This window comes from Halichoeres trimaculatus, unplaced genomic scaffold (assembly GCF_033239565.1).
Source record: "Halichoeres trimaculatus isolate MK-OKI-2021-1 unplaced genomic scaffold, fHalTri1.1 fHalTri1_scaffold_12, whole genome shotgun sequence".
Classification (NCBI taxonomy): domain Eukaryota; kingdom Metazoa; phylum Chordata; class Actinopteri; order Labriformes; family Labridae; genus Halichoeres; species Halichoeres trimaculatus.
Genome location: NW_027437190.1, coordinates 33,219,334 through 33,244,035, shown reverse-complemented (window position 1 = coordinate 33,244,035; position 24,702 = coordinate 33,219,334). Strand labels below are relative to the sequence as shown.

Below are 24,702 nucleotides of genomic sequence, written 5' to 3'. Positions count from 1 at the left end.
TCAGGCTCAAGGATCAAGGATTTTTTTATCTTTATTAGCTCTGAGGGGTGAGGAGTTCAGCCATAAGCACGGACAACAGAGAGGAATAACAACAACTGACTGATTAAAAATGGTCATAAATAAATATCACAGTGAGCTGTGTAAAGGTCTGATAGCAGTCAGGACAAAGAGCCCCTCAGGCGGCTGGATGCTTTGAACAGCAGGTGGTTCACAAGTGATCCATGAAAACCAAACACAGACGACACGAGCGCAGCTTGAAAGACACAAGCACCAAACATCGTCATTAAACGGAGCTGATGCAACCACAGACAGAACAAAACTGAACAAAAAGTTTAGTTGTTGAGATAAACAGAGTAAAACTTAAGACGCGAGTTCAAAATGGAAGATATTTATTGTTTTATTTATTCAGGGTGAACAGCTTTAAAGTCTTCTGTACATCAGCACCGAAACATCGACATCTGCAGAGTCAGATCCATAACAAACCAGACATCAACACATGATAAAGGCTCAAAGGAAAACAGGAAGTGTCTCTGACGAAGCCTTCGTGGTCCAAACCAGCCAATCAGCTTCAAGCACCCATCATCAAACCTCCTTCATGTTTTTAGGTACCCTTTGAATAACAGCAGCCTGTAGCAGCCTCAAGACAAACCAGGAAGCAACCTGATCTTCAGATGTGGTAGACGTACCTGTCCACTTTCAGGTACTATTAGCATCTGTTTGAAGAAAGCTAATAACTTCATGTTCAGACTGAGCATGTGCAGATTTTCATACCTCTACAACTTCATATGTTGTAGAAACCCATGATTCTGTAAACTGATCTAAACACCCAGCTCTATAAATAGCACCACATGATTAGTCTCGCTGAATGGATAGTTATCTCTAACTTGTTCATAACGGGGGCGGGCCTCAAACACTAAGGTCTGCCCATGACAGGCCTCCAGAGGGCTGGCCAATCAGAGGGAAGGGGGTTTCTGGAGCAGCTGATTTGAAGCTGGGACGTTAGGAAGACTTGACTGATTGTAGTCCGAGGGGTACCGACCAATCAGGTGTCTTTCCGTCAGGTTCCTCGGTTGCTGATTGGCTGGTCTGAAGACGCAGTTTGAGCCTTCAGGTTTGGACAAAATGAGGAATGAAGCTAAAACACCACGAGACTATCATCGACATAGACGACAGAAACATGACGTCCTTTAGTCCCCAGAAACTGGACACACTGGTTTCTGGTCTGGTTTCTGCGGCTGTGCCTTAGGGTTTACCTCCAACTGCTGGTTGCCAAGTTCAGTTTCTCGTAGCCGGACCAGTTCTCATTTGGACCATGACCCCTCCCTAAAGTCTGTAAACTTAATGTCTGGGTTTAACCGTCTCTATCGTCCGTTCAGCTCTCGTCCATCCTGTCGTTGTCCTCTCCGTCCGCCTCCACACCGTCAGTCCGGCTCTTCACCGTGATCTTCCATTCATCCCCGACCTCCTCTCCGATCACGATCCTGGTCTCTCGTCTTGCCTCCTTTCGTGCCTCTTCCTTCTTGTCCTCCTCTACCTCCTTTCCTTCTTCCTCACTGTCCTCCTCCTGCTTCTTCTCCTCCTCTGTCTCCTTGTTGTCTTTTCCTACCTCCTTGCCCTCTCCTGAGTCTTCACTCATTTCCATTTCTGTTTTTTCTCCTTCCTCCTGAGAACCTTCCCCACTTCTCTCCTTCCTTCCCTCTTTTATCTCCTCCCTGTCCTCCTCTGTCTCCTTTCCTAACTCATTTTTTGTCTCCTTTCCTTGCTCTACCTCATCCTCCTTTGTCTCCTTCCCTGACTCTTCCTTATTCTCTGCCATCTCCTCCTCTCTGTCTCCTCCTTCCTCCTCCTCCTCCTCGCCGTCTTCAAGCTCGAACATTTCAGGAACCTCGTCCTCCAGAGTGTCCGTCCCCAGCAGGGTCTCAGAGAGGGTCTTGAGGAGGTCTTGTTGGATGTCCTCTGGTGCCTGACTCTCCTCCTCGTCTCCGTCCTTCCCCTCCGTCAGAAGTCCGGTCAGGTGGAAGGACTTCTTCCACAGCTGTTGGAGCTGGTTCAGGTGAGTCAGAGCCTCGATCAGCCAGTCCACCAGCTTCTGGGCGACTTTAGCCTGGAGTTGGTGCGGTGACGTTTCTTCCAGCTCCTTTGGGTTTGTAGCGATGAACTTTGCCCATCGTGACAGGAGGAGGCGCTGCAGAACTGGCTTCATGCAGATCTCCAGAGGCTGCAGATGGGGGGAACAGCCTCCGGGGATCACAGCTGGAAGCGTCCCGGATCCGCTGGTACAGGTTAGGAATGGCTCTGCTGTGTGTTCCCGATGTCGGTCCAGGACTAGCATTGACTTACTGGGCTCAGTGAGACCAGACAGATGCGGGAGCCAAACCTTTTTGAACCAGAGGTCCAGGGCCTCCTCTACTGACGGACTCTCTGGTCCGGCCTCCAGCAGGACTGAGTCTGGGAGCTCTTGAGGATCCAGCTGTCTGTTGGACAGAATCAGAGACGGCAGCATGGTGCCATCAGCAAGCACCGTCAGGTACACGGTGAGCAGAGGAATGGACCCGGTGAGCTCCAGAGCGTCGGCGCGGCACGCCTTGTTCTGAACCAGCCTCAGATCCACAAACAGCGAGAGCTCGTCCATGGCGGCTACAGTTCTCTCTGAGAGCTTCTTGTGCTTGAAAACCTTCTGGGTAAAGTCTCTGAAAGTCTTGATCTTGGCCTCCATGGGGGGCGGCAGGCTGCGGGTCAACGTGGCCACCCTGCTGGCCCTCTGCAAGGCGAGGCGGTGCCGCAGCATGAAGCTGACGGCCCAGTCGTAGGAGATACGGAAGGACTCGCTGAAGCCTCCCTTCTTCTTCAGCGTGGACGCTTTGTGGAACAGGTTACTCTCCGTGATCGGGAGCTGCTGCTCCCGCATGGACAGCACCCAGGCCACCATACGGTCCTCCCCGCAGGACTGGACTGCCTGGTCCTGTTTGGTCTTTCTGAAGTGCTTCTTGGCCTCCTTCAGCCAGCCGTGGATCTGCTGGGTGTCAGTTGCAAAGACCCTGGTGGCCTGGCAGAATCCATCACACAGAGCGGACAACGTGATCCTCAGCTGACGGGCTGTGAGGAAATCGTCACGCTCCTTAGAGCCGGGCAGGGCGGACGCCGGAAGGGTGTGACCATCCGTGGAAGACGGCAGGTGAGACTTATAAAACGAGTCTTCTTCTTGGATATCGTCTTGTGTGTCCTCTAAGTCTGGATCCATGTCGTCCAGGTCGTCCAGCCTCTCGCTGTCTGAGAAGTCAAAGTCCTCCACAGGAGCCATGGCGTCGTCCTGACTGTGTCTCACCTCTGGGAACTCGATGGCCCCGCTGGAACAAAACACACACACACAGGACAGCATTACTCACTGGAACCTGTGACCAACACACACCTCACACAGACTCCTCAACAAAATCACATGACAGAGTCCGTACCTCGTCCTGTCCTTGATAAACCCGACCTTTGTGGATCCTGTGAAGACATCAGACATGAATTTCAAACTGTGTGGTAACAAACTGAGCCGTCGCGTCACACGCTATCTGAAGCACTGACCTCTGTTCAGGGGGGACAGGCCATGAAACTCCCAGAAGCAGGTGGACTCTTTGCACAGGTTGACCTTGCAGATGGTGCAGCCGTTCACGCTCTCCCGGCGGATGTTCTTCAGGTTGCAGTTCCTGCACCGCTTAGAGATGCTGCTGATCTTTGTCATTCGGTGTCTCTCTTTCACCGGCTCCTCCGTCACCTCTGGTCGAGGAACTCGGGGGCTGGCCATCTCCATGTTCTCAAAGTACTTCTGAGCGCACTTGGCGAGTTGGTTCCCCAGACGCTTGCGGAAGTTGACCTGAGTGAAAAGGCCTTCCTGGACCCATGGGGGCGGGTTATCCTTGCGGCTCTCCCTTAGCACGATGAAGGCGTTCACGATGCTCAGATTCACCAGAAACCAGAAGAGGCTGCGCCAGTGGCGGTCTTGAGAGATCCCTCCCAGCGGGTTGCAGGCCAGCAGCTGTTTGCAGATGTCGACTCCTCGCATGTTCTCCTGCAGGAGTCGGAAGGCCATGGGTCGGTCGATGGGGTCTAGGCCGCCAACTTTAGTCTGGGATCTCCTCCACACAGCGTCAGCTTCGCCTGGAGCGGCGTTGGTTGACAAACAGCCCATCTCCTTCGTATCCCTCCAGCGGGTGGCAAGCAGAGGGCCACACTGCCTCTGCAGGAAGTCTCCAGGTTTCTCCAGCTCGCCCTGGTCCCACAGTTCCCTGGGCAGGATGGGGTTGGGTGGAGGGAACGAGCTGGAGGCGTAGATGCCCTGGTCCAGGAGCTTCTGCATTAAGGGGATGGAGGTGAGTGAGTTGGCCAGGTAGAGCTGGTGGTGTCTGTCTTCCAAACCTTTCACCAGCTCCGGCACCACGGTGAAGCCGCGCTGCTCCCCCGCCTTCTCGCCAACCTGGATGAAGAAGCGGTGGCAGTATCCGGACTTGGAGTCGCAGAGCAGCCACACCTGCGGCTGAGTCTTTGGGTTTCCTTTAGCGGAGCTCTCCTCGTCCTCCTGGCTGGGCAGCAGCGCCCGGTCGATGGTCAGGCAGCAGTTTGCCTTGTACGTGGTCCACATGGCCTTGCCCAGGATGTCCAGCATCGGTCTGAAGATGTGCAGGGAGTCGTGGGGCTTGAAGGTGCCCCGGTGCTCCTCCGTGGTGAAGCTGCCCATGCGGATGTTAGCAGCGATCTGTTTGAAGCGTTTGTAGCTCATGGCGCGGTAAAACGTGTAGCTGTTGTCGTAGTGACTCCACGACCAGTAGTGAGTCGGGTCGGGGAGGTTCTGGATCCCCATGAGGACGACCAGGCCAATGAAACCTTTCACCTCGTGTGTGGTGATGGGGACCCAGTCTTGAAAACAAGAGCCCAGGTACTGGCTGGTCTTCACGTGGGCGTTGGTCTCGGTGACGATCAGCTCGATGAGCTCCGCAGGGAAGAGCAGGTTGAAGAAGTCGATGGCGTCCGAGTTCCTGGAGAGGGCGTGTTGAGGCCCACAGTTCTGCGTGAACGGGAGGATGGGGGGTTTGGGGATCTCGCTTTCAGTCGGATCTTTCCAGCAATCTGCAGACCTCCATGACGGTTCAGGTAAGTCTTTATTCTGGACTGGTTCCTTCTCTTCTGAGGGGTGCTGATCTTTACTGTCCCAGAACTGGATGTCACGCTCGACGACGGCTGGAAGGAGAAAGAGGGAGGTCAGATTTTTGTTTTCGCAACACCAACAGGAAGTTTAAACCCGTGTTTGGATTCTTTATCATCCACATAGACAACGGGAACCTCTCAGATCAGGACAATAGCTTTTCACAGACGACTTCTCTCCCCTCACTTGGCCTCAGATCCTATCAGGAACCTTATGTAACATTATTTAAGCACATTGTTCAGCTTTCTCCTTCGCTTCCTGTTTCCTCGGCTGCACGGCGTCTGAGACGAGCGAGGTTTGACCTCCAGCTGGGTCAGTTTGGTTTACTCTGAGCCACACAGTGGAGCCATCCTCTAGACTTCCACCAGGAGGGTTAACTCAGCCAGTCCTGTTTCGGGTCACACAGAGTTTAAGCTACATGCTAACAAAGGCCGTGTTTATCTGACTGAAGGGTTTGGTGTATTTACAGACTAACACCAACATAAACATCGAGAAAGGAGAAGTTTGGGAAACAGAGAAGCCCCAAAAAACAACAGGGAGAGTTTGTAACGTTATTATATAAACATAAAATTTATGTAACCATGAGTCATTAAGTTTTTGTCTCGGTGGGAGTGAGAGGAGAGCAGCTGGATCTGACCTCAGACAGAGTTCACCCGGTGAGGGGAGCAGGAAGGAGGAACTCTGGGATGGACCAGAGCCAGCTTTCAGGGATCTGTCAGGTCTCTTAGATCAGTGTATCTCAAATTGTGTGCCCCCTAGTGGTCCACAACGACCGTGAGGAAATGTGTTTTTTTTAATGGAACATTCGGGTAAAAAGAGGGGGTGGGGGTGCAAGTTGTTCGGCTGCTACACAAATTGATAAACTCTACAAAAAATGGTCCATAAAGCATTAAGTAATTTGATCTGATCTAAGTTCTTAAGTATTTAAATAAGTGCTGTCAGGCGATTAAAAAATTAATCTAATTAATTACAGGATTTGTAATTAATTAATCTAATCAATTGCATTTTAATCTCAGATCTGCTTAAGGTCCCAAAATAAAGAATTTAAATTCCAGGACATTAAAATTACATTAAAAGACATTTAAAAACATTTAAGAATAAGGTGGGAATGTATACAACACATTTTTAGGTACCCTGAGGCATAAGGAACACATGGAAAAAGTTTTATGGTTTTATCTTTACAAATCTACACAGTCCTGCACCTAAGATAAGCTGATTTGATTTTTAGGACGGTTTTTGCTTCTGTTCACATTTTTACTCGATGTGGACTCAATTTTCACTGCAATATGAGGTTCTTCTATGAGGTCAGGAGAACCAGGGCTAAAGGCTAAAAACTGTGAGGAACTATGTACAAAACACTTTATTCAAGTCTTGGATCAAAGAAAAGTGAAGTATTTTCAACACCAGGAAGATGGAAGCAAATTTTCAAAGAATTCTTTAGATTTAAATCTTTGACAAATATCGATCATTCAGGGCCGGTTTAATGCAGTAAAGAGTGTAGAATTATCTGTTTTTTACAGAATTGAGCTAGAGCAAACGGTTGATTTTCTGCAGATTTTCAAAAAGGACGTGTGAATAAACAAGATGTGACGGCAGTCTCACAAAAATCACTCTCGCTTCCCCCCGTTTAAAGCACGTTGCTGACGTCATGTGTGATACATTCAGGGACCATCGGAAATTTGAAAATCTGACAAGAACACCACTTTTTTTCCCAAGTAGAACAAACAGTTTGTAAATGCCAGACATTTGAAAATAAGTGTGTCCTTGAACGCCCCACTGGTTTGGGATCCAGATTAATCTGCGTTAATTTTTATAACGCTTTAATTTGCGGTGTAATTAATTAATTTAATTAACCCGTTAAAATGACAGCCCTAATTTAAATACTGGAAATTTTAATTATTATGGAATACTATACCAGTAATGTATTAATACTGAGATTTTCAGGTCCATTTTCTCCTTCATTCTAAAAAAACAAAAGCAAAAAAAACACCAAACTATGAGGGACTAAGTGCACTTTTTTACTCTATTCACCGTCATTGTGTCAAATACTTGTTCTGAATAAAGGGAATTGAAGAAATGAAATGTATATTTTAATCCTAAAAATAACTGGGGTATAATCCATTTTCAAAATAATCGTTAGTTGCAGCCCTAGCAAGTTGTAACATGTATAATTTGAGTTTACAATATATCAGTTTGTTTGCTGGGGTGTTGTTCTAGGGCCATGGTGGTCTGCAAGATTTTTCTATAAGTGGTCCTTTGTCTGAAAAAATGTGAGAAACACTGTCTTAGATCATACACAGAAAACAAGTTCTGCTTTCACAAAGATATTTCTCCAACAGACTTGAAATGACAGGATCTTTTAGGGCCTATAAAGCTGGTTTCATGCCTGTTTCTTGATATTTTTTGTACTTTTGTGGGTGTTTCTGTCTTTCTTTTGAGAGTCAAGGTTTGTTCATATGTGTTTTTATTTCTCTGGAGATGGATTCACTCTGATAACCTGTAGTAAGGATTACAGGTTACCTGTCTGAGAGCCACCCACCTGTCCGTTTATGGGTCCCATCAGTGGGGCGCCCTGTAGTGAGTCATCTTTAGTATAGACAATCTTAGATCATTGTTTCCACCAAGCAGTCCGGTTTAGATCAGTACGGTTTGGTACAGGTTGGATCAGTTAAACTTGGTCCTGTTTGTGTTTCTACAGCTCCCTCGTGGTAAGCGGCGTGCAAGTTACGAAACAGTCAACAAAGAAAAACGATGGAAAACATCCAACAATTCGTCTTCCTTGTGATTGGCATGAGGCTCTTTGTTACAAAGAACAATCAAGCTTTGTTTCAGAGAAGGCTGCGTGCCGCCAGGAGAAATACACACAGGAATGGACTGTAGTGCTTGTGGCGCCACCTTCTGGATCAGTACGTCTTGCACCCTTAACAGAAGGGTCCCAAAAAGTGGGACGGTACAGGTTGGTTAAACACTATAAAATGTGTGCCGTACTGAGACACACTGAATTGAACCGCTTGGTGGAAATGGGGCTTAAAGGGATAGTTCAGTTTTTTTGAAGTGGGGTTGTATGAGCTCTATGTGACCACTAAGGACATTAGATACAGTAGAAAGTTGTCTCCTCTCCCTCAGTAAGACACAGACTGTAATCGATGGTGACGAGGAAATAGACGCTAACAGGGAGAGACGGTACCAAATTCAAAGGCTATTCTCTCTGCCTACAAGAACTAAAATCAAAAAGTAATACCACAGTTTAAGAGTACGATACATAAAATATTTTTTAAGTGCATTAAGTCTTCAGAAATATAAACATTTATCAGGACCTAACTAACTCATGTGTCCTTACGCGCAGCGCTAGTGCGCTCCGTCCCCCCTCCTTCTTTCAGCTGTAGGGAATGTAAACAAGCTATGCTTCGAGCGCTGGTTTTAGCCTCGTGTAAGTTTGATCAAGTATCGTAATTCTTTTGTTTGTACTCTAAGGATTGTGAGGCAGCGTAGGAAATTCAAAATGAGTGACTACGACAGCGACGATGAAGTTTCATTCACTTTGGAACCTAAAGGATACCTGTATGAACCGGAGCACACAGAAGAGGAGCTGCTACAGATGGAGACTGAAAGGAATACAGAGGAAACATAAGCGAATTTGGTACTGTCTGTCCCTGTTAGCGTCTATTTCCTCGTCACCATCGATTACAGTTTGTGTCTTACTGAGGGAGAGGAGACAACTTTCTACTGTATCTAATGTCCTTAGTGGTCACATAGAGCTCATACAACCCCGCTTCAAAAAAGACTGAACTATCCCTTTAAGAGTGTGTGTGTGTGTGTGTGTGTGTGTGTGTGTGTGTGTGTGTGTGTGTGTGTGTGTGTGTGTGTGTGTGTGATCTTACAGCGGGGCCGACAGGTGGCGCTGTAGTGGCTCGGGTTGTTCAGCAGGTGTTCAGCCATGTGATCAGCAGAACGGGGCTTGAAGTTGCATTCAGAGCATCGCAGCACGAACACACTGAGAACACACAAACACGCACATGTTCATTCAAATGATGACATCATCAGAGCGAGACCAGACTCTGTAGTGGGAGTGACTGCATAGACTAAAAACCACTTCTGGGGTCTGTGAATGAGAGGAGGAGCGCTCACCATGGAGGAGGCAGTCTGTGCAGAGGAAGATCTCCATCTTTGGTTTTCGGCACGTGGTGACTAAAAAAACAACAACAGGAGTGAGATTCACGACAAGCATCAGTTAATCCTCCTGACAGACCCCGGACTCTGAGGACCCCTGCAGGTCTTACTGAATCATGTGAGCAGCGTAGGCTCTGGAGCAGCAGCTGCTGTAGGGACACAGCAGACAGCGGACATGAGTCGGGTAGTGGGCGGAGAAGTCGGAGGCGTCAGTCCCACACTCCAAACACATCAGGTGCTCCTCCTCAAAGTGGAAACCCCTGCAGGAGGACCAGAGAGACCATTAAAGATCCTGATGTGTCCACCCTAGCTCCTATCAGCTGTCCTGTGGCGCCCCCTTCAGGACAGACCTCTCTATGACTCCTACCTGTTGATGTGGAGTCTGCGGCTGATGGATCTCTTCGTAGGCGACCGAGGATGTCTGGAGGACGGAGGACTCTTCGGGATCATAGACTTGGGGTGCTCGGTCTTGATGTGGATTGGCTGGATGAGGGGGGAAATGCTCTGCAGCCGTTTAATTCCTGGTGTTGTCATCCCAGGCATCATCTTCCCAAAGGTCCGGATGGTCACCTGGAGACACATGAGGTGGTTAGACCTGATACCTGCACCAGGACACACCTGTCATTGGAGCACAAAGGAGGAGTGTCTGACCTTTGACCCCGGCGGGAGTCCCTCCAGCTGAGTGGGTCGTCGGAAGCTGCGGTGGTTCTCGGCTTTGTGCTGCATCTTATCTTTGAGGAAGATGAACTGAAGACGACACCTGTTACAGTGAAACGCTTGATTCACCTGAAAGGGAAGAGACAGAGAGTTAGTGAGGGCCAGGTGAGGTTACCTGGTGTTTTTCAGGGACAGGTGAGGTTACCTGGTGTTTGAGCAGGTGTTGCTGGTAGCTGGTTGGGTTCCTGGTCACCTTTAGGCAGAACATACACATCAGGAAGCGGGAGTCTCGGTGGAAGCTGCTGAAGTGCTGCAGGACGTCCAGGTAGAAAGACGAGCGGTACGAACACACCTGGAATTCACACCTGGGTTAACGAGATCCGAGCACAGACACTGAGCTGGGTCAGAGGTCGGCGGTTGGGCTCACCTGGCACACGTACGGCATCTCTCCTGGTTTGTGGTTGGACTTCATGTGGTTCAGGAAGGCCGGCTCGTTCTCAAAGGCCCACTCACAGATACGACACATACCTGAGAGACAGACAGGTGAGCCCAGGTGAGTTATCATTAACAACCAAGAAGTCCAAACAGAGAGCAGGTGAGTCCTGATTCACATCCTGAGTCTGAAATGAACACCAAGCTCAAAAGCAGCTAAGTCTACAATCTGCTAAGGGCACCATCGAGTCCCAGTCCAAGTCAAGCCAGAAAAGTCCTGAATGAGAACAGGTTAAGTCCAAGTCCAAGTCCACTGTAGAGGCCAAAAGTCAGAAATCCAGTAACAACAGGTTTTTTTCGCAGTCCACGTCAAGATACTCTGATTCACAAGTCATGGGAAAGAAATGTTGGGTCAACAGGGTCTCCAAGTCCCAAGTCCCAAGGCTGGTCTGCATCTGACTTCTACTGTGACTTCATCTGTAGCTTGTTTTGTAGATTTGAGGCGTTAAAATTAGTTGCCCTGTTGTGGCTGCTCTCTCTTCTTTGTCCGTTTTTTGTACTTTTTCGTCTCTTTTCGTTTGGTGTGGTATTTTCTTCTACTTTTTCTCCTGTGTTTGTCTGGAGATCCTACACGTAACCATGGCTGCATTGTGTACATGTGAAATCAGCTGTTAGCAGCCTGTAGCATGTCAATGCTAACTGGTGCAAGGCCAGATGTTTCCCACAAGGTGAGGGGAAGGAGGTGAGGACGACGTGCTGGTTCTCAGGTGTGAGCTAAGAAGTGACGACATGGACCTGTCCTTCCATCCATCGTTATTGGGAACGTAAGATCTATCTCCAATAAGATGGACGAGCTAGCTGTGCTAACCCAGCTACAGAGAGAATACCAGAAGGCAGAGTAGCATCATGCTATTCACAGACGGAGCTAATGGAGCTAACACTTGACATGAACTTCACCTGCTGTGAGCAGACAGGATCCAGGAGACAGAGACTGAACAGACTGCTGAAGAAGCTCAGTCCTGGACCCTGTGGAGGTGGAGGCTGGCTGACTGGACAATGATGGACAAGCTGTCTGCATCTATTTTCTTATGGAGCTTTTTGCACTTTCTATACACTTTCTTACTTTTGTTTTCTTGATTGCTGCTGTGACTTCAATTTTGTTGTACTTGTTACAATGACAATAAAGTTCTATTCTATTCTATTCTATACAAGATCTGAGTGAGAACAGGTAAACTGGGACCAGGTGGTTCTCTTTCATTGACATGCAAGTTAATGGTAAACTTTTGGAGCCCACTGTCTGAATTTATACCACGGGTTTTACTTTCCTGACTTGGACTTGGCTCTGGGTCGACTTTACTTTGGGACTTATCTTTCAAACTGAACTGGGACTTGTGACCTGTCCTGGATCCCAGACTGGCTTGTCTAGAATGGGATGAGGCTCTCTTGACTTGGTTTTGACCTGGAACTTGCGTGTTAGCACTACGAGTTTGTTGGTCGGAGTCCAAGTCAACCTCACATCAGCACAGGGACTCTTCAAATGATGGGGCAAGTAAGCCCCAAGTCTACAGACAAGATCCAGGTCACAAATAACAGTCAGAGAGAGAAGTGTTCAAACCTGGGTTATTCAAGTCAGACAAGTCACTCAAGTCCAAGTCAGTAATTGAGTGGAATGGATGTTTAACAACAGAGTGGAGAGAAATGAGGACAGGTGAGTTCTTACAGGAGGAGAGGGTGGGGCCGTGGACCTGGTCTTGGTGGCTCTTCAGCTGAACCGGAGACGAGAACTGACGGTAGCAGAACTTACAGCACTTCCTGCCGTCACTGAGCACTCCTCCAGTCAGCTCTGAATGCTGGAGCATGTGCTGCATCATACTGCGCACACACACACACACACACAGGAAAAAATGATGAGTGAGTCTGTCCAGGTGTGTTCAGGTACTCAGGTGTTCTGGTCCTGACCTGGACTCACCTCAGGTTGTTGTGGGCCAGCTGGTTGCAGATCTGGCAGGTAAAGGTGGAGGTTTTGATCCCCAGGGGGTGTGGCTTTCTCAGACTGGTGTCGCCTTCGTGTGTCCCGTAATAAAACTCCTCCACGCTCATGACCACGCGAGGGGGCTCTGGGAACACACTGGAGGTGTAGAGGATGGAGGAGGTGGGTCCAGGAGCTGTCAGGGTGAGACACACAAACCGTCAAGGGAGACAGGTAGAAAGGTTAAATCCAAATTTAGTTCCTGGGTTTCTTAGAAAAAAAAAAAGCTCTAAATCTGAACTTCCAGGAACTACTGAGCGCTCATTAGTCATGAATCTGATTAAAGTTTGGGATCAAACAGCCAAAAACGGAGCTCAGGAAACATTTCTGAAAGCTCTGTTAATCCTCATTCATGAAGCTCCTGGAGCTCAGGAGTCCTGAACCCCTGGTTTGGAGTCCTGGGTATGAGTCACGATAATCAATAAATCGATTAACCGAACGATAAATAAAAACATCCTCGGTAAGTCTGCCAGCCTCGATAAACTGACACGTGCTGCATGTTTGTTTTCCTCCTCTCTTTGGACCAAAGAGGCTGAATGAGAAGATGGCTCACTACGTCTATCTTTCCTAACATCATAGGTGCATAGGTTCTATAGCAGATTTATAGCGAAGTGAACATGTGTCAAAAATGCGATCTTTGGGGTGAAGACGGGGCTGATTGCGCGTACACACGGAGAGAGCTGAAGCGAGCGTCCTGAGCGGTAAGGAGGAAACACACGCTAATATGAGTGATGGCACCAAAGATACGGTTCTTAAGCCGCCTGCCACAGTCCCAGTGTGGGAATATTTTGTTTTTTATCAGAATGAACAAAGTGTGAGCTCATGAACACCCAGTGTTTCCCATTAATTAATGAGACTGTGGCGGCCCGCCACAGTCTCATTTGGCCCCGCCACAGTCTCATATGGAGACAAAAAATACGATCCGTCACTCTGTCAGACCATTACACAGCTGTACTTTCCTACCGCACGTAAACAAGCGAGAACAAGAGTGCGCGCGCACTGGTCACACTCATAGACGTCGCTCTTTACCTGTTACGTTTGGCGCGAACCAGATTCCAGTGACGTTAGAGCGGGGCGTCTGACTCTGAGGTATGTGCAACTTCTTTTTTGGGCATTAGCGTCCATGCTAACTGCGGCCGTGGACACAGTATCTCACTGCGCTGTCTGCCTCCCTTCTTGGGAAGAGGAACGGCTGCACCGCGCACGTCTCGGTTCCAGAGTTTCAGAGACAAGAGCGACCACACTGTTTCATTATCACCGCGCATTCAGAGTCAGAGCAGGCACACAGTACAATTACCTGTACGATACCAACGAGCTGAAGCGGCTTAGTATTTCATAGTCTCCTCTCCTGGGGCCTATATTTATTACAGCGAAGTCCTCTTAAGTTTCACTTACGACGAAAAGGCAAAACGTGGATACGACCAACACTCTTTTCAGATCTATCAAACTCTGCGTACACACGGCTGCACGCTATTCTCCGTGATAAATCACACCGCCCCGAGAAAAGCGTGAATGTGGTGAGCGCGCCTCCTTTCCCGCCTTCAGCGCGCCCAAACATAACTATATATGGTCAATGCAAATCAGTACGTGCATATTAAGTAGCCATGTGCTACTGCGATTTTTGTAGTGACGTCAGCGTAAGACGGTGAACACAACAGTCAGAGAGAGCATGGAAGAAGCTGAATTTATCTCAAAGCCAGACACACAGCAATATCAGGAAATATCAGTCAGAAAATGATCTTGCATTGATTTAGGCAACATTTTGTGATGAAGTGGGCTGCAACAAATTTAGGAATCTGACCCTTAATCCCAAAAAATATTTTTTTAAGATGTTAAAACATTATAAAGGGTTTCCACTTAGCTTCCCTTTCACCTACTCACATCCTCCTGCTCTCTTTTCTCTCATCAGCTTCAAACACACACCTCGTTAACTCAGGTGAGAGAATAACGGTAGGCTACAGTCTCAGTAGCCTAATAACGGATCACAGATCACGGGAAATAGTGTAAATAACCTGTTGTTGAAATGTTGTTCAATAAATTGTTCAAAATATTGTGAGAGAGTGAGTTTTTGGTTTTGTTTCTGAATCAAATTTAAAATATTTCTGATATGCCTTTGTAAGTTCTTATTTATCAACGTATCTTCATGTCTATGGTCCCAAACTGCACTTACTGTAAGGGCGATACATCGCGCTTAAAAACGTACACACACATTAAAACTGCCGAGGGTCAGCGACTCTGCCACCACAGTCTCCTAAAATCCTGTGGGAAACACTGAACACCAACGAGCTGATATGTCGCATTTGTTTGAAAATAGTGGCGACGAAGAAGAAGAAGGGGAGGTGCAGCGGAGCCTTGTTTTTTGACAATCCGCTCTTACTGAGGCTTTTGGTCGGCAAAGTAAATAGAAATAAAAGCACCAAATGGTGGCGCTCAAAGACAGCTACATCGTCAAAGAAATGCAGCCCTTCAATACGGCTGAAAGCCAGAAATGTTAAAAATGTTTGACAGACAGACAGTCAGTTTCTTGCTTTCGATATGGTGTACTCACTTTATTATCCCATTTATCATAATTACATCAATGAAAAAATGGGGAAAAAATCAAAATAATATTGACAATAATATCGTTTATCGTAATATTTTGGAAAATTATCGTCAAGCAAAATTTGTTGTCGTGACAGACCTAGTCCTGGGTAAACCGTAAAGGTGTCGGTCTTACCTTTACTGATCGAGGCCACTCTGGAGACGCCATTGGCCGAGCCTGAGGGCAGGGCGGGGGAACCTGCCAGCTTCAGAGAGCTCAGCCCGCCCACCTGAGTCATGTGAAGGTTAACTGGATAAACAGAGAGCCACCAATGAGGTCATGTGTCAAACAATCAACCAATCAGAGAGCTCCTTTTATCCTGAGACTGACCAGATCCTGGCGTGCTGGTGCGAATGGTGAAAGTGGTCGGGAGCTGCACGGCGGTGAAGGCGGAGCCAGGCTGGGTTAGGCCTCTGGAAGCAGGACCTGCTCTGGTCTGACCCTGTAGGGGGACGGGAGACACTCCCACACTCGGCCGCACCAGCTGACCCAGAGAGGGCGCTGTGGAGACAGAAAACGCAGAGATGAGTGAGCAGATCAGCGATCAAACGTGAGGATTGATGGGCGGAGCTAAAGGTCGTACACTGGATGAGCGTGAGCGGCTGCACCGTCTGACCCGGCTGCAGGTTCAAAACCAGAGGAGCCCCGTGGTTCATCATCGGGAAACCCTGAGCAGAATCACAAACACAAACCAATCAGATGCAGCAAATCAAACAAACAGGAAGTGACACAGCAACACAAGGTGAGTTTGTTTCCGTACCTGTGTGGTGAGCAGGATCGGCTGAGCGTTCCCCGAGCCAGGAGCCGCTGGGAGGAGGAAGGTCCCCCCAGCCGTCTGCGTCAGGATGAGAGGCTGACCCTGGGTGATCAGGGGAGGGGCCGAGACGGACGGCGAAGGGAGGGGAGGGGCTAAAGTAGAGGAGGAAGACGAAGAGGAGGTGGTGGAGAGGGAGACCACAGAGGAGGAGATGATCTGGGGAGGAGGTGGAGGAGCTGGAGGAGCTGGAGACACAAACAGAAGGGTTAACGTTTGTGCAGAGAGAGGGCGTCAAGATTAAACACACACATTTGAATACCTGGTGGCACAGGCGTGACAGGTGACGGTTCGCTTGGGGGCGGAGTCTCAGAGGCAGGAAGGGGAGATAGAGAGTCCTCCACTGTAAAATCACACAGACAGGTTTTCACTTTTAGCATTAAACATAAAGTTTCTGCAGAGGTGAATTATTGAGGATCTTTTTTTTTATATAAATCTGTGTGACTGCTCATTCAGAAATCATTTTTACACCTCTTTGTTTGTTTACATCAGCTGTTCTTTGTTTATCTAGTAGGGCTGGGTGTGTGTGTGTGTGTGTGTGTGTGTGTGTGTGTGTCTCACCTGGCTCGCAGTAGCTCTCCATGAAATCCATGTCATCTTCCTCCACGCTGTCGTCCACCTGTTGCCACGGCTCCAGCTCCTCCTCCTCACACTCCATGAACAGCTCTGTATCCATGATGCTGAAGCCTTGTCCCGCCCTCCTGCACCGTGATTGGCTGAATATTAACCTGCAGTGTTTTCACTGTACAGATGAAATAAACAAAACCTGCGTGAATGACTTGAATACTCAAAACAGGTGATCCCTCTGAGCATGCAAACAGCAAACAGCCTCAAACTAACCCCATTATAATCTCTTATACATAACATATAACAATAACAGTGATATTATGAGTAATAATGATTCTGTCAGTGTTGACATTTTAAATAAAGTTTGGAGGAGTCGCAGCAGCAGCAGCGCGGGGTCACTGTATGTGTAGCTTCTCGCTGCAGCCGCAGGGGGCGCTCATCCTCAGGCTTTGTGCTTGATTAAAGCTCTCCTGTCCTGCATATCACAACGTTTCCCCTCATACAGTCTGGAAATCCTGACGGAGACCACTCAGACCGGCTCAGGCTGGTCCCCGGTCGCTACAGACCCGGTTCAGCCTCTGCAGCGGTGTGTTTGGAGTCAGCACCGCCCCTCCGGCAGCAGGGAGCTGAAACAAAACAAACGCTTCCCTCGTGCACCCGCCGCATCAAAGGGACCGGTTTGAGGGTTAAACAGGCAAAACCGGATCAGACTAGACTCGGTCTTACCTGCTGAGGCTGGAGTCAGCACGGTTTGGACGGGTTCGGTTCGCTTAGTTCTCCTCACGCCGCGCTTCAGTTCGTCAGGAGCTGGAGAGTCGAGGCGGGACATCCGCTTTCCCACAGCCGCTGTTTGGCCAACGACGACTCTACGTCACAGCTGTTCCCAGACAGCGTAGCCTGTGATTGGTCGGTGAGAATTCTTGCAGAGAAACTGAACCCCGTGTGTCTGCGTGAAGCTGCAGGAGTTTACAGGTGTGCGGGGTTAGACAGGTGTGCCGCGACGGGAAAAGTACGGTTTACTGGACCCACTGAGACCAGAACCAGAACCAGATCAAGAAACACGTGAAAAGAACAAGCAGAACAGCTGCACAATGCCAGGGCATGACGCCATTTTGGTTCTGTTGTGTTCATGAGAGGCGGGACTAGACAGTGACGTCGTTGGAAAATTTGTGATTTTTTTAAAAAACCTTTATTAAAAGCGACACAAAATTACTTAAATAATAGTTACTATGTATGAAAAACGAAAAATATTTAAGTTTTTTTATTTTTATTTTGTTAAGAATGACATTGTACTTGAATATGAATAATAAAACTTAATTTCTAAACCACTGTTTTGGAGTAACAAGTAACTCAGAGGTTTGCTCTCCGTCGTATTCACAAAAGATAACTCTTAAAAGATTGTTTTATCTGTTTTATTTTGTTTTTACATTTTTTTTGGTACTCTTTTAATGAGTACATTTTAAAATATCAGCCCCTTTTATTATTATTTTGATCATAATTCTTATTTTTTTCATATGTCTCTTCTCTGATATGTCCGAAATTTCGAACAAAGCAGTTGAACTGTTAGAAAATCTAAATCCAAGTGCCAGAAAAAATAATTAAATCACTATTTAAAATCATCTATTTTCTTGTGGACCTTTTTGCAATTTCAATCCACTTTCTTACTTTTGTTTTCTTAAATGCTGCTGTGACTCCTGAATTTCCCCTCGGGGATAAATAAAGTATTTTCTATTCTAATCTATTCTATTCTATTCTATTCTATTCTATTCTATTCTATTCTATTCTATTTAGTGCTTTTGTTGGCCTGTATTTTATTTTGAAGGGACATATTAAAGCAGGTTGCATCTGTACACATTGAAATAAGGAATGTTTTTTTTTGTGAAGTTAAACTAAAATATGAGTTTAAATTTTAAAAAAAAATGAACACTATATCTTATCATGCTAACTATAAATCATTTTTCTTACTGATTACCCGCTCTTGTTAAATCCTCAATTCTGATTGGTTAAAACTCCAAAACAACAGTAATTGAGTCTGAATGGCAAAATCAGCTCCCCTAACAACCTGATCACACGTCATAACAAAATAATCCACAGAAAAGAGTGTGACACGTTAACCCCTTTCTGTTGACACTGTGGTAAAACTGTTAGCATGTTTAGCATGCTAAATCAGAAAACTATAAGAGGTGGTGCTGAGACATTCGACTTGTTTACGTTTAAGGTGAGTCAGTGCCAAAGCTCTCATAGATCCTGAGAAGTCCTGCTCACCTTGTCCAACCTCACCTTCAGAGGAAACGTCAACACAGAGGCGTTACCAACTGTGGAATCACTAAATCAGTACCAAATCATTTTTAAATCCTCTTTAAATCATTATTTCCTTTCAGTTTCTTTAATTGTTTGTTGGTTGATGACAGAGCTGGTGTATAGTGATCAGGTGGTTCTGCAGATTCTGCTCCACACGCTGATATCCATAGCCCTGTCAGTCTTCTCTCCTAAGTTTCCTGATATGCTGTGACATGTTTGGAGCTCCCTGGTTCCTGCACATCCAATCCTTCCGGTCCAGGTTTGGCCAAAAGTCTCTAACTGATCCCAGAGCAGCTCTGTGTGGAGGATAATCTGCTCTAATCTGACTTAATCTGTCCCCTCCCCCTCCCTGCTCCATGTTCCCTGCCTGGCTCAGCCCGGTCCGGCTCGGTCTCCCTTCAGTCTTTTCTGACCTGCAGGGATGAGATCTGCGGCTCCGGGGGGTTTCCTGATACGGCCGTGGCCCGACAGCGGCGCCCCCGGCTCGGACCTGGGGGAGGAGGGCCGGGGGGACCTGATGCTGAAGTGTGGAGCTGTGCTGGGGATCACTCTGATCTGTAAGATTAAACCTTCTCTTCATCATCACTTCCTGTCTGCAGAGACACAAAAAAATGTTTGTTTACTTATTTATTTATTTGTGTTGTTTGGAGTTAAGCTGCTGCCTGTTTGCCATTAACCTAATGGATTAGACGACCGCTCAGATCAAACACAGCGCGCTCACTCAGAGGCCACTTTATGACACACACCTGACCGCACAGGAGCTGCGACACACACCAGCTCTGCTTCACACATCGTTGTTTATTTTTGTGCATTTTTTAGTCACTGAGGTTAATCTATGAACATGTTATCAGAGAGGTGTGTCGGATATTTAATGTCAGCCACATGCTCAAACACGAGGGGAGGGCAGATTACTAGAAACATGGCTCTGATGATGCAATCCAGCTCTGCACTCCTGATTTCCGAACCCAAACCTCTTTTTTTTAAAGTTTGCATCTTACAAGCAGAAGTGTTCAATCTTCTAATGATGGACACAGAACACAAAACAGTTATGATAAATGTTTAACGTTGTTTCAAAGAGAAGCATTAACAGGGTTAAAAATTATTTTTATGGCAACAACTGTTTCATATTTTGTCATGAAGAGTTTGTTGATGATTGATGTAGGATCATATAAAAGTCTTAGAATAATTATATCAAACAGAGGATGAGCTGCTGTCTCCTCTCGTCTCATTAAAGCTGCTCTACTAAGTGACCAGAGGGGGCGCTGCTGAGTAACTCATCTCACGACAAAGGTTTCCATGTATTGAACCATCTACCTGTGTGTGTCTGTGCGTGTGTGTTTTCAGGTTTGGCTGTGTTGAGGAGGTGGATAGCAGGTGGAGCGTGTCGCAGTTCTGTGCGTCTGGACGGGAAGACGGTTCTGATCACCGGAGCGAACACCGGGATCGGCAAAGAGACGAGCAGAGACCTGGCCCGCAGAGGTCAGACTGTGTTTGTTTGCTGAGCAAAATGGGGACGTTTCTGTGTTTATACAGAGACTTTACAGGGACGTTATAGCCGTCTCAAGTTTATTAACATCTAATGTTGGCTCCTGCCTACCTGGGGTCCCTCATCTAGGTCTAGAATCTTTCTGATCCTCTACGCTCTGCTTGTGAAAGACGCCTGGTGCTCCCAGCCCAGTGCGGCTCCAAATCTCTAGCCAGACTCTTCTCCTCTGTTGTTCCCAAATGGTGAATGAATTACCTAACTCTATACGATCCACAGAGTCTCTTTCTACTTTGAGATGTCTGAAGACTCATCTGTTCAGGGGACACTTGGACCCTTAATCTGAGCCTTCTTCTCTTTGTCCTCAGGGGGAGAATGAGTCAGAAGGTCTCAGACTCAGCTCTTAGTAAATTTTCAGCACTAATAACTGAATGTTGTTGATTGCTTTGGACAAAAGTGTTTGCTAAATGAAACTGTAGAGCTGTAGGACATTCTGTGTAGATTTGTCAAAAGGAGAAGTAATTACAACTAAAAGGATTCGCAATATTTGAAAAACCTAAATTCAGAACCACACTCAGGGAATGCAATACATCAGTTAAAGGTGTCTCATTATGGAACAACCTGGACACGGACTGAAAAGACATCAAATCATTAAATATCTTCAAAAAACATATCAAAAACAACATACTTAATAAATACAGGGAAGAAATACTTCTGCCTGTAAAGGAAAAAAAATTAACAAATAAAAACAAAAAATTGAACAAACATAAGTAAAAGGGTAAAATAATTCTGTAAAAAAAAAAAAAAAAAAGATTTTTGCAATGCTAAAGACATGCTAGCCTTAATTTTGGTTGTGTTATCAGATGTTATTTGATCATTGTGTAAGTGAAGGGGCAGATACCATAAGACTTTTTGTACTTATATTTTTCATGTTATGATGAATGAATAAAAGAGAAACTAAACCAAAAAAATAAAAAAAGACAAACTAAACTAAAAAACTAAATAAAGACAAACTAAACTAAAAAATAAAACAAGACAAACTAAACTAGTAAAGGAAATAAAGAGAAACTAATCTAAAATATGAATAAAGACAAACTAAACTAAAAAACTAAAAAAAGAGAAACTAAACTAAAAACTAAATAAAGACAAACTGAACTAGAGTCAGAGCTCAGAGGGTGATGGGTGTGTTTGATTTGTTGTAGGAGCTCGGGTGGTGATGGCGTGCAGGGATCTGACCCGGGCGGAGCAGGCAGCGGAGGAGATTCGCCGGTCGACAGGAAATGGTAACGTAGTGATCAGACACCTGGACCTGGCCTCAGTCTACTCCGTCAAACAGTTCGCCAAAGACTTCATCGACAGCGAGGACAGACTGGACATCCTCATCAACAACGCAGGTCAGATCACCTGTCCGACTCATCACCTGTCTGTCTTACTCTGTCTCTATCTCACCTGTCTCTTTCTTACCTGTCTGTCTGCAGGAGTGATGATGTGTCCAAAATGGCTGACGGAGGACGGGTTTGAGACTCAGCTGGCTGTCAATCATCTGGGTCACTTCCTGCTAACCAATCTGCTTCTTCCAATGCTGAAGAGCTCCGCCCCCAGCCGCGTGGTCACCGTATCGTCCATCGCCCACATAGGAGGTCTGACCTGAGACCCCTGATGTTTCTCTGTGATGATTATTATCTTGTTTTGACCACATCTGTCTCTTCTGGTCTCTCAGGACGGATCGACCTGGACGACCTGTTCTTCAGCAGGAGGCCGTACAGCTCGCTGGAGAGCTACAGGCAGAGCAAGCTAGCTAACGTCCTGTTCTCCAGAGAACTGGCCCGACGACTCAAAGGTTCCTACACACACTGAACACCACACACAGCCACGAGCCCCTCCCCAAAGGAGACATGAGGTTTAAGAAGTTAAGCCACCAATCTGTGATGTCACAGATTGGTGAATGTCTTCATAAGAGCATCAAAAGTAACATCAGCCAACCAGAGATGTCCTGCTCTGTGTTCTTAGGAGGAACATTCCGGAATGTTCCTCCTCCAGAATGTTACATTCTGGAATGTTAGCTTCCAGAACCTTGAGTTCCGCAGCCCTTTGATGTCTCTTAAAGAGACAGTAGCTGACTGATAGCGTGAGGAGACACCCAGCTGAGCTCGTTTCTGACCTCAGTGTCTCTCTGACCCGTCTCCAGGCTCCGGCGTGTCCTCGTTCTGTCTCCACCCGGGTGTGATCTACACCGAGCTGGGTCGCCATGTCCACGGCTGGTTCCCTCTGCTGGGGACGCTGATGAGCATGCCGTCCCTGCTGCTCATGAAGACGCCAACGCAGGGCAGCCAGACCACCCTGTACTGTGCCCTGACCCCGGGCCTGGAGGCCAAGTCTGGGTGCTACTTCAGGTAGGAGCGAACGATGGCGATAACACACTCTGGGTTCTGACTTTCATGGGTCTGGATTCATCCACAGATGGTCTGTGAATGTAAAACCAGTATAAGGTCCTCATAAACCACTTAAACCAGTTCATCTGCTTTCAGTGACTGTGCAGAGAAGGAGACGGCTCCCGAGGGGCGAGATGACGCTGTGGCGAGTAAGCTGTGGGAGGAGAGCGCTCGGCTGGTCGGATTAAAGGACACATGATGACCTCTGACCTCTTGAATGATGGTTATGTAATAAATGAATGTAGGAACTCATGATGACTCACTGTGTACAGAAAATATGATCCAAATAAAGCTGCGGTCAGAGTCTGTATGTAAGAGAGCACTGTGCCTGATTGGACCATGTGTTACTGTTGACCCCTGACCTCTGACCTGCCGGAGGTTTTTTTTTTTAAAAGCTAAAATAAAGATTCAACTCAACATCTTTTCAGAGGGTCGTCCCTCAATGTTGTCTTTAACTTTTTTGTTTTTAGCAAAATACTTCACCTCAGGTTGTTTTAAGTCATGATCCTCAGAGCAGCAACTGGAGGTCAACATGCAGCTGGGAGGAAGAGCACTTAAACCATTATGAGGTGTGCGTGTGTGTGATGCAGAGAACTGATGGACCAGCAGGGGGCAGCAGAGTCACGGAACATAAAAACATATTTAACAGCTTTAGTTTATAAATCCTGTGAAACTTGAAGATACGCTAAAGGAAACACAATTAAAAAAAACACAAAAAGATTAGATGGAAAATATTACCAGGGAGAAAATATATCACAACACAGAGAAAATAAAAATATATAAGGAAAAAAAATCCTCTTTCATATTTAAAAAGGGAAGAAAAGAAAGTAAAAAATAAATAAATAAATATGAAACAATAATGAGAGATGGACAGAAAATCAAAAGAAAAGGAGAAAGGATAGAAGTAACCAAGTAAAAAAGTCAGAATCTGGGAAAAGAAAGAAACAAAGAAAATTTAAAGAAAGACAGAGAGAAAAGAAAGAAAAAGAGAAAAGAGGAGAGAAAAAGAGAAGAGTTGCCAAAAAGAGGAGAGAGGAAAGAAAGAGGATAGATAAATAAATAAATCAGAGCCTATGAGAGAAATAGAGAAAGAGCAGGAAAAATGAAAGAAAAAAGAAAAACCAAGACAAAAAAAGCTACGTAGGGAGGGAAACGGAGAAACAAAAAAAGGAAAGAGAGTAAGGTGAAAAGAAAGAATGAACTAAGACAAAAAGAAAGCAAAAGAGAAAGATTAAAAAAGAAAAAAAGAAGTGGAGATAGAAAGACAGAAAGAAAGAAAGAAAGAAAGAAAGAAAGAAAGAAAGAAAGAAAGAAAGAAGTAGAGAAAGAAAGAAAGAAAGAAAGAAAGAAAGAAAGAAAGAAGTAGAGAAAGAAAGAAAGAAAGAAAGAAAGAAAGAAAGAAAGAAAGAAAGAATAAAATGGACAGAGAAAAAAAGGACAAAGTGTGTGTTGTTGTGTTAGTCGTCCTGGGTGTTGACATGTTGTCCTGTTCGCTGTGTACCGCAGCGTGTCCGTGGATAATCCACACATCAGTCGGTCTCTCCCCCTGACCCACTTTGAGGATCTGAGCTCAGAGTGAAACTGACTCCAGATCAGTCCTCCTGTAAACATCTGCTGCAGCACACTGAACCAGATTACACTGATCCAGCTGTGAGCAGAGATCACACACACACACACACACACACACACACACACACACACACACACTGATCCTGCTGCTGTCTGTCTGTGTGTTAGACACAAAGATCTCAGGAGGACAATGTGTTTAATCCATAATCTATAATCTGACGACACCATGAGACGACTGAGCCGGATCCTTTCACATAAACAGGTCTTTATTCCCCTCTACCACGATCACACACATATAATCTATAGAAGAACAGACAGATTTACAGGAAGTGACTCTTTATTTCTACATTTACAGAATCATCATTCTTTATACTTTAACATGAGTATTTGACGACCTGTTGGCGTTATACATGTGCATCTTTGACTTGCTGCATCACCTGAATTTACTCTCTAGGGGTCCAATAAGATATGAATGAAGCTTA

General features: G+C 46.3%; 2 protein-coding genes across 3 annotated transcripts; one reads left to right on the top strand and one right to left on the bottom strand.

Annotated features, from left to right (window-relative positions):
- Positions 1 to 378: 378 nt before the first annotated feature.
- On the bottom strand, positions 379 to 17,346 carry pogzb (pogo transposable element derived with ZNF domain b). 2 transcript variants are annotated; one of them, XR_012599351.1, is made up of 20 exons: positions 17,162 to 17,346; positions 16,430 to 16,610; positions 16,131 to 16,211; positions 15,815 to 16,056; positions 15,638 to 15,722; positions 15,385 to 15,555; positions 15,190 to 15,303; positions 12,414 to 12,609; positions 12,165 to 12,316; positions 10,440 to 10,540; positions 10,218 to 10,364; positions 10,007 to 10,141; positions 9,723 to 9,925; positions 9,466 to 9,615; positions 9,314 to 9,373; positions 9,067 to 9,179; positions 3,571 to 5,220; positions 3,453 to 3,489; positions 1,312 to 3,347; positions 379 to 1,229 (listed from the first exon to the last, which is right to left on the bottom strand). XR_012599351.1 is itself a non-coding variant. In XM_074683367.1 (19 exons), exons 2-19 carry the CDS (start codon positions 16,542 to 16,544, stop codon positions 1,373 to 1,375), a joined length of 5,727 nt encoding a protein of 1,908 aa, XP_074539468.1. In that variant the 5' UTR covers positions 16,545 to 16,610; positions 17,162 to 17,346; the 3' UTR covers positions 380 to 1,372. The 2 variants fall into 2 exon arrangements, 1 of the variants encoding a protein (XP_074539468.1); XM_074683367.1 differs by having other exon boundaries at positions 380 to 3,347.
- A 1,811-nt stretch (positions 17,347 to 19,157) lies between these two features.
- LOC141800707 (retinol dehydrogenase 13) lies at positions 19,158 to 22,991 on the top strand. Its single transcript, XM_074683432.1, has 7 exons — positions 19,158 to 19,293; positions 20,081 to 20,215; positions 21,422 to 21,613; positions 21,698 to 21,859; positions 21,940 to 22,059; positions 22,408 to 22,612; positions 22,748 to 22,991. The coding sequence occupies exons 1-7, from the start codon at positions 19,158 to 19,160 to the stop codon at positions 22,848 to 22,850; spliced, it is 1,053 nt and encodes a 350-aa protein (XP_074539533.1). The 3' UTR covers positions 22,851 to 22,991.
- Positions 22,992 to 24,702: the final 1,711 nt, after the last annotated feature.

Excerpts from the sequence above, each read along its gene's own strand:
- LOC141800707 (XM_074683432.1), top strand. The coding sequence starts at position 19,158 with ATGAGATCTGCGGCTCCGGGGGGTTTCCTGATACGGCCGTGGCCCGAC. Across the intron at positions 21,860-21,939 it reads GTCCATCGCCCACATAGGAG|GACGGATCGACCTGGACGAC; the intron begins GTCTGACCTGAG and ends CTGGTCTCTCAG. Across the intron at positions 22,060-22,407 it reads ACTGGCCCGACGACTCAAAG|GCTCCGGCGTGTCCTCGTTC; the intron begins GTTCCTACACAC and ends ACCCGTCTCCAG.
- pogzb (XM_074683367.1), bottom strand. The coding sequence starts at position 16,544 with ATGGATACAGAGCTGTTCATGGAGTGTGAGGAGGAGGAGCTGGAGCCG. Across the intron at positions 16,057-16,130 it reads TGTCACGCCTGTGCCACCAG|CTCCTCCAGCTCCTCCACCT; the intron begins GTATTCAAATGT and ends TTGTGTCTCCAG. Across the intron at positions 10,365-10,439 it reads AGATGCCGTACGTGTGCCAG|GTGTGTTCGTACCGCTCGTC; the intron begins GTGAGCCCAACC and ends TGTGAATTCCAG.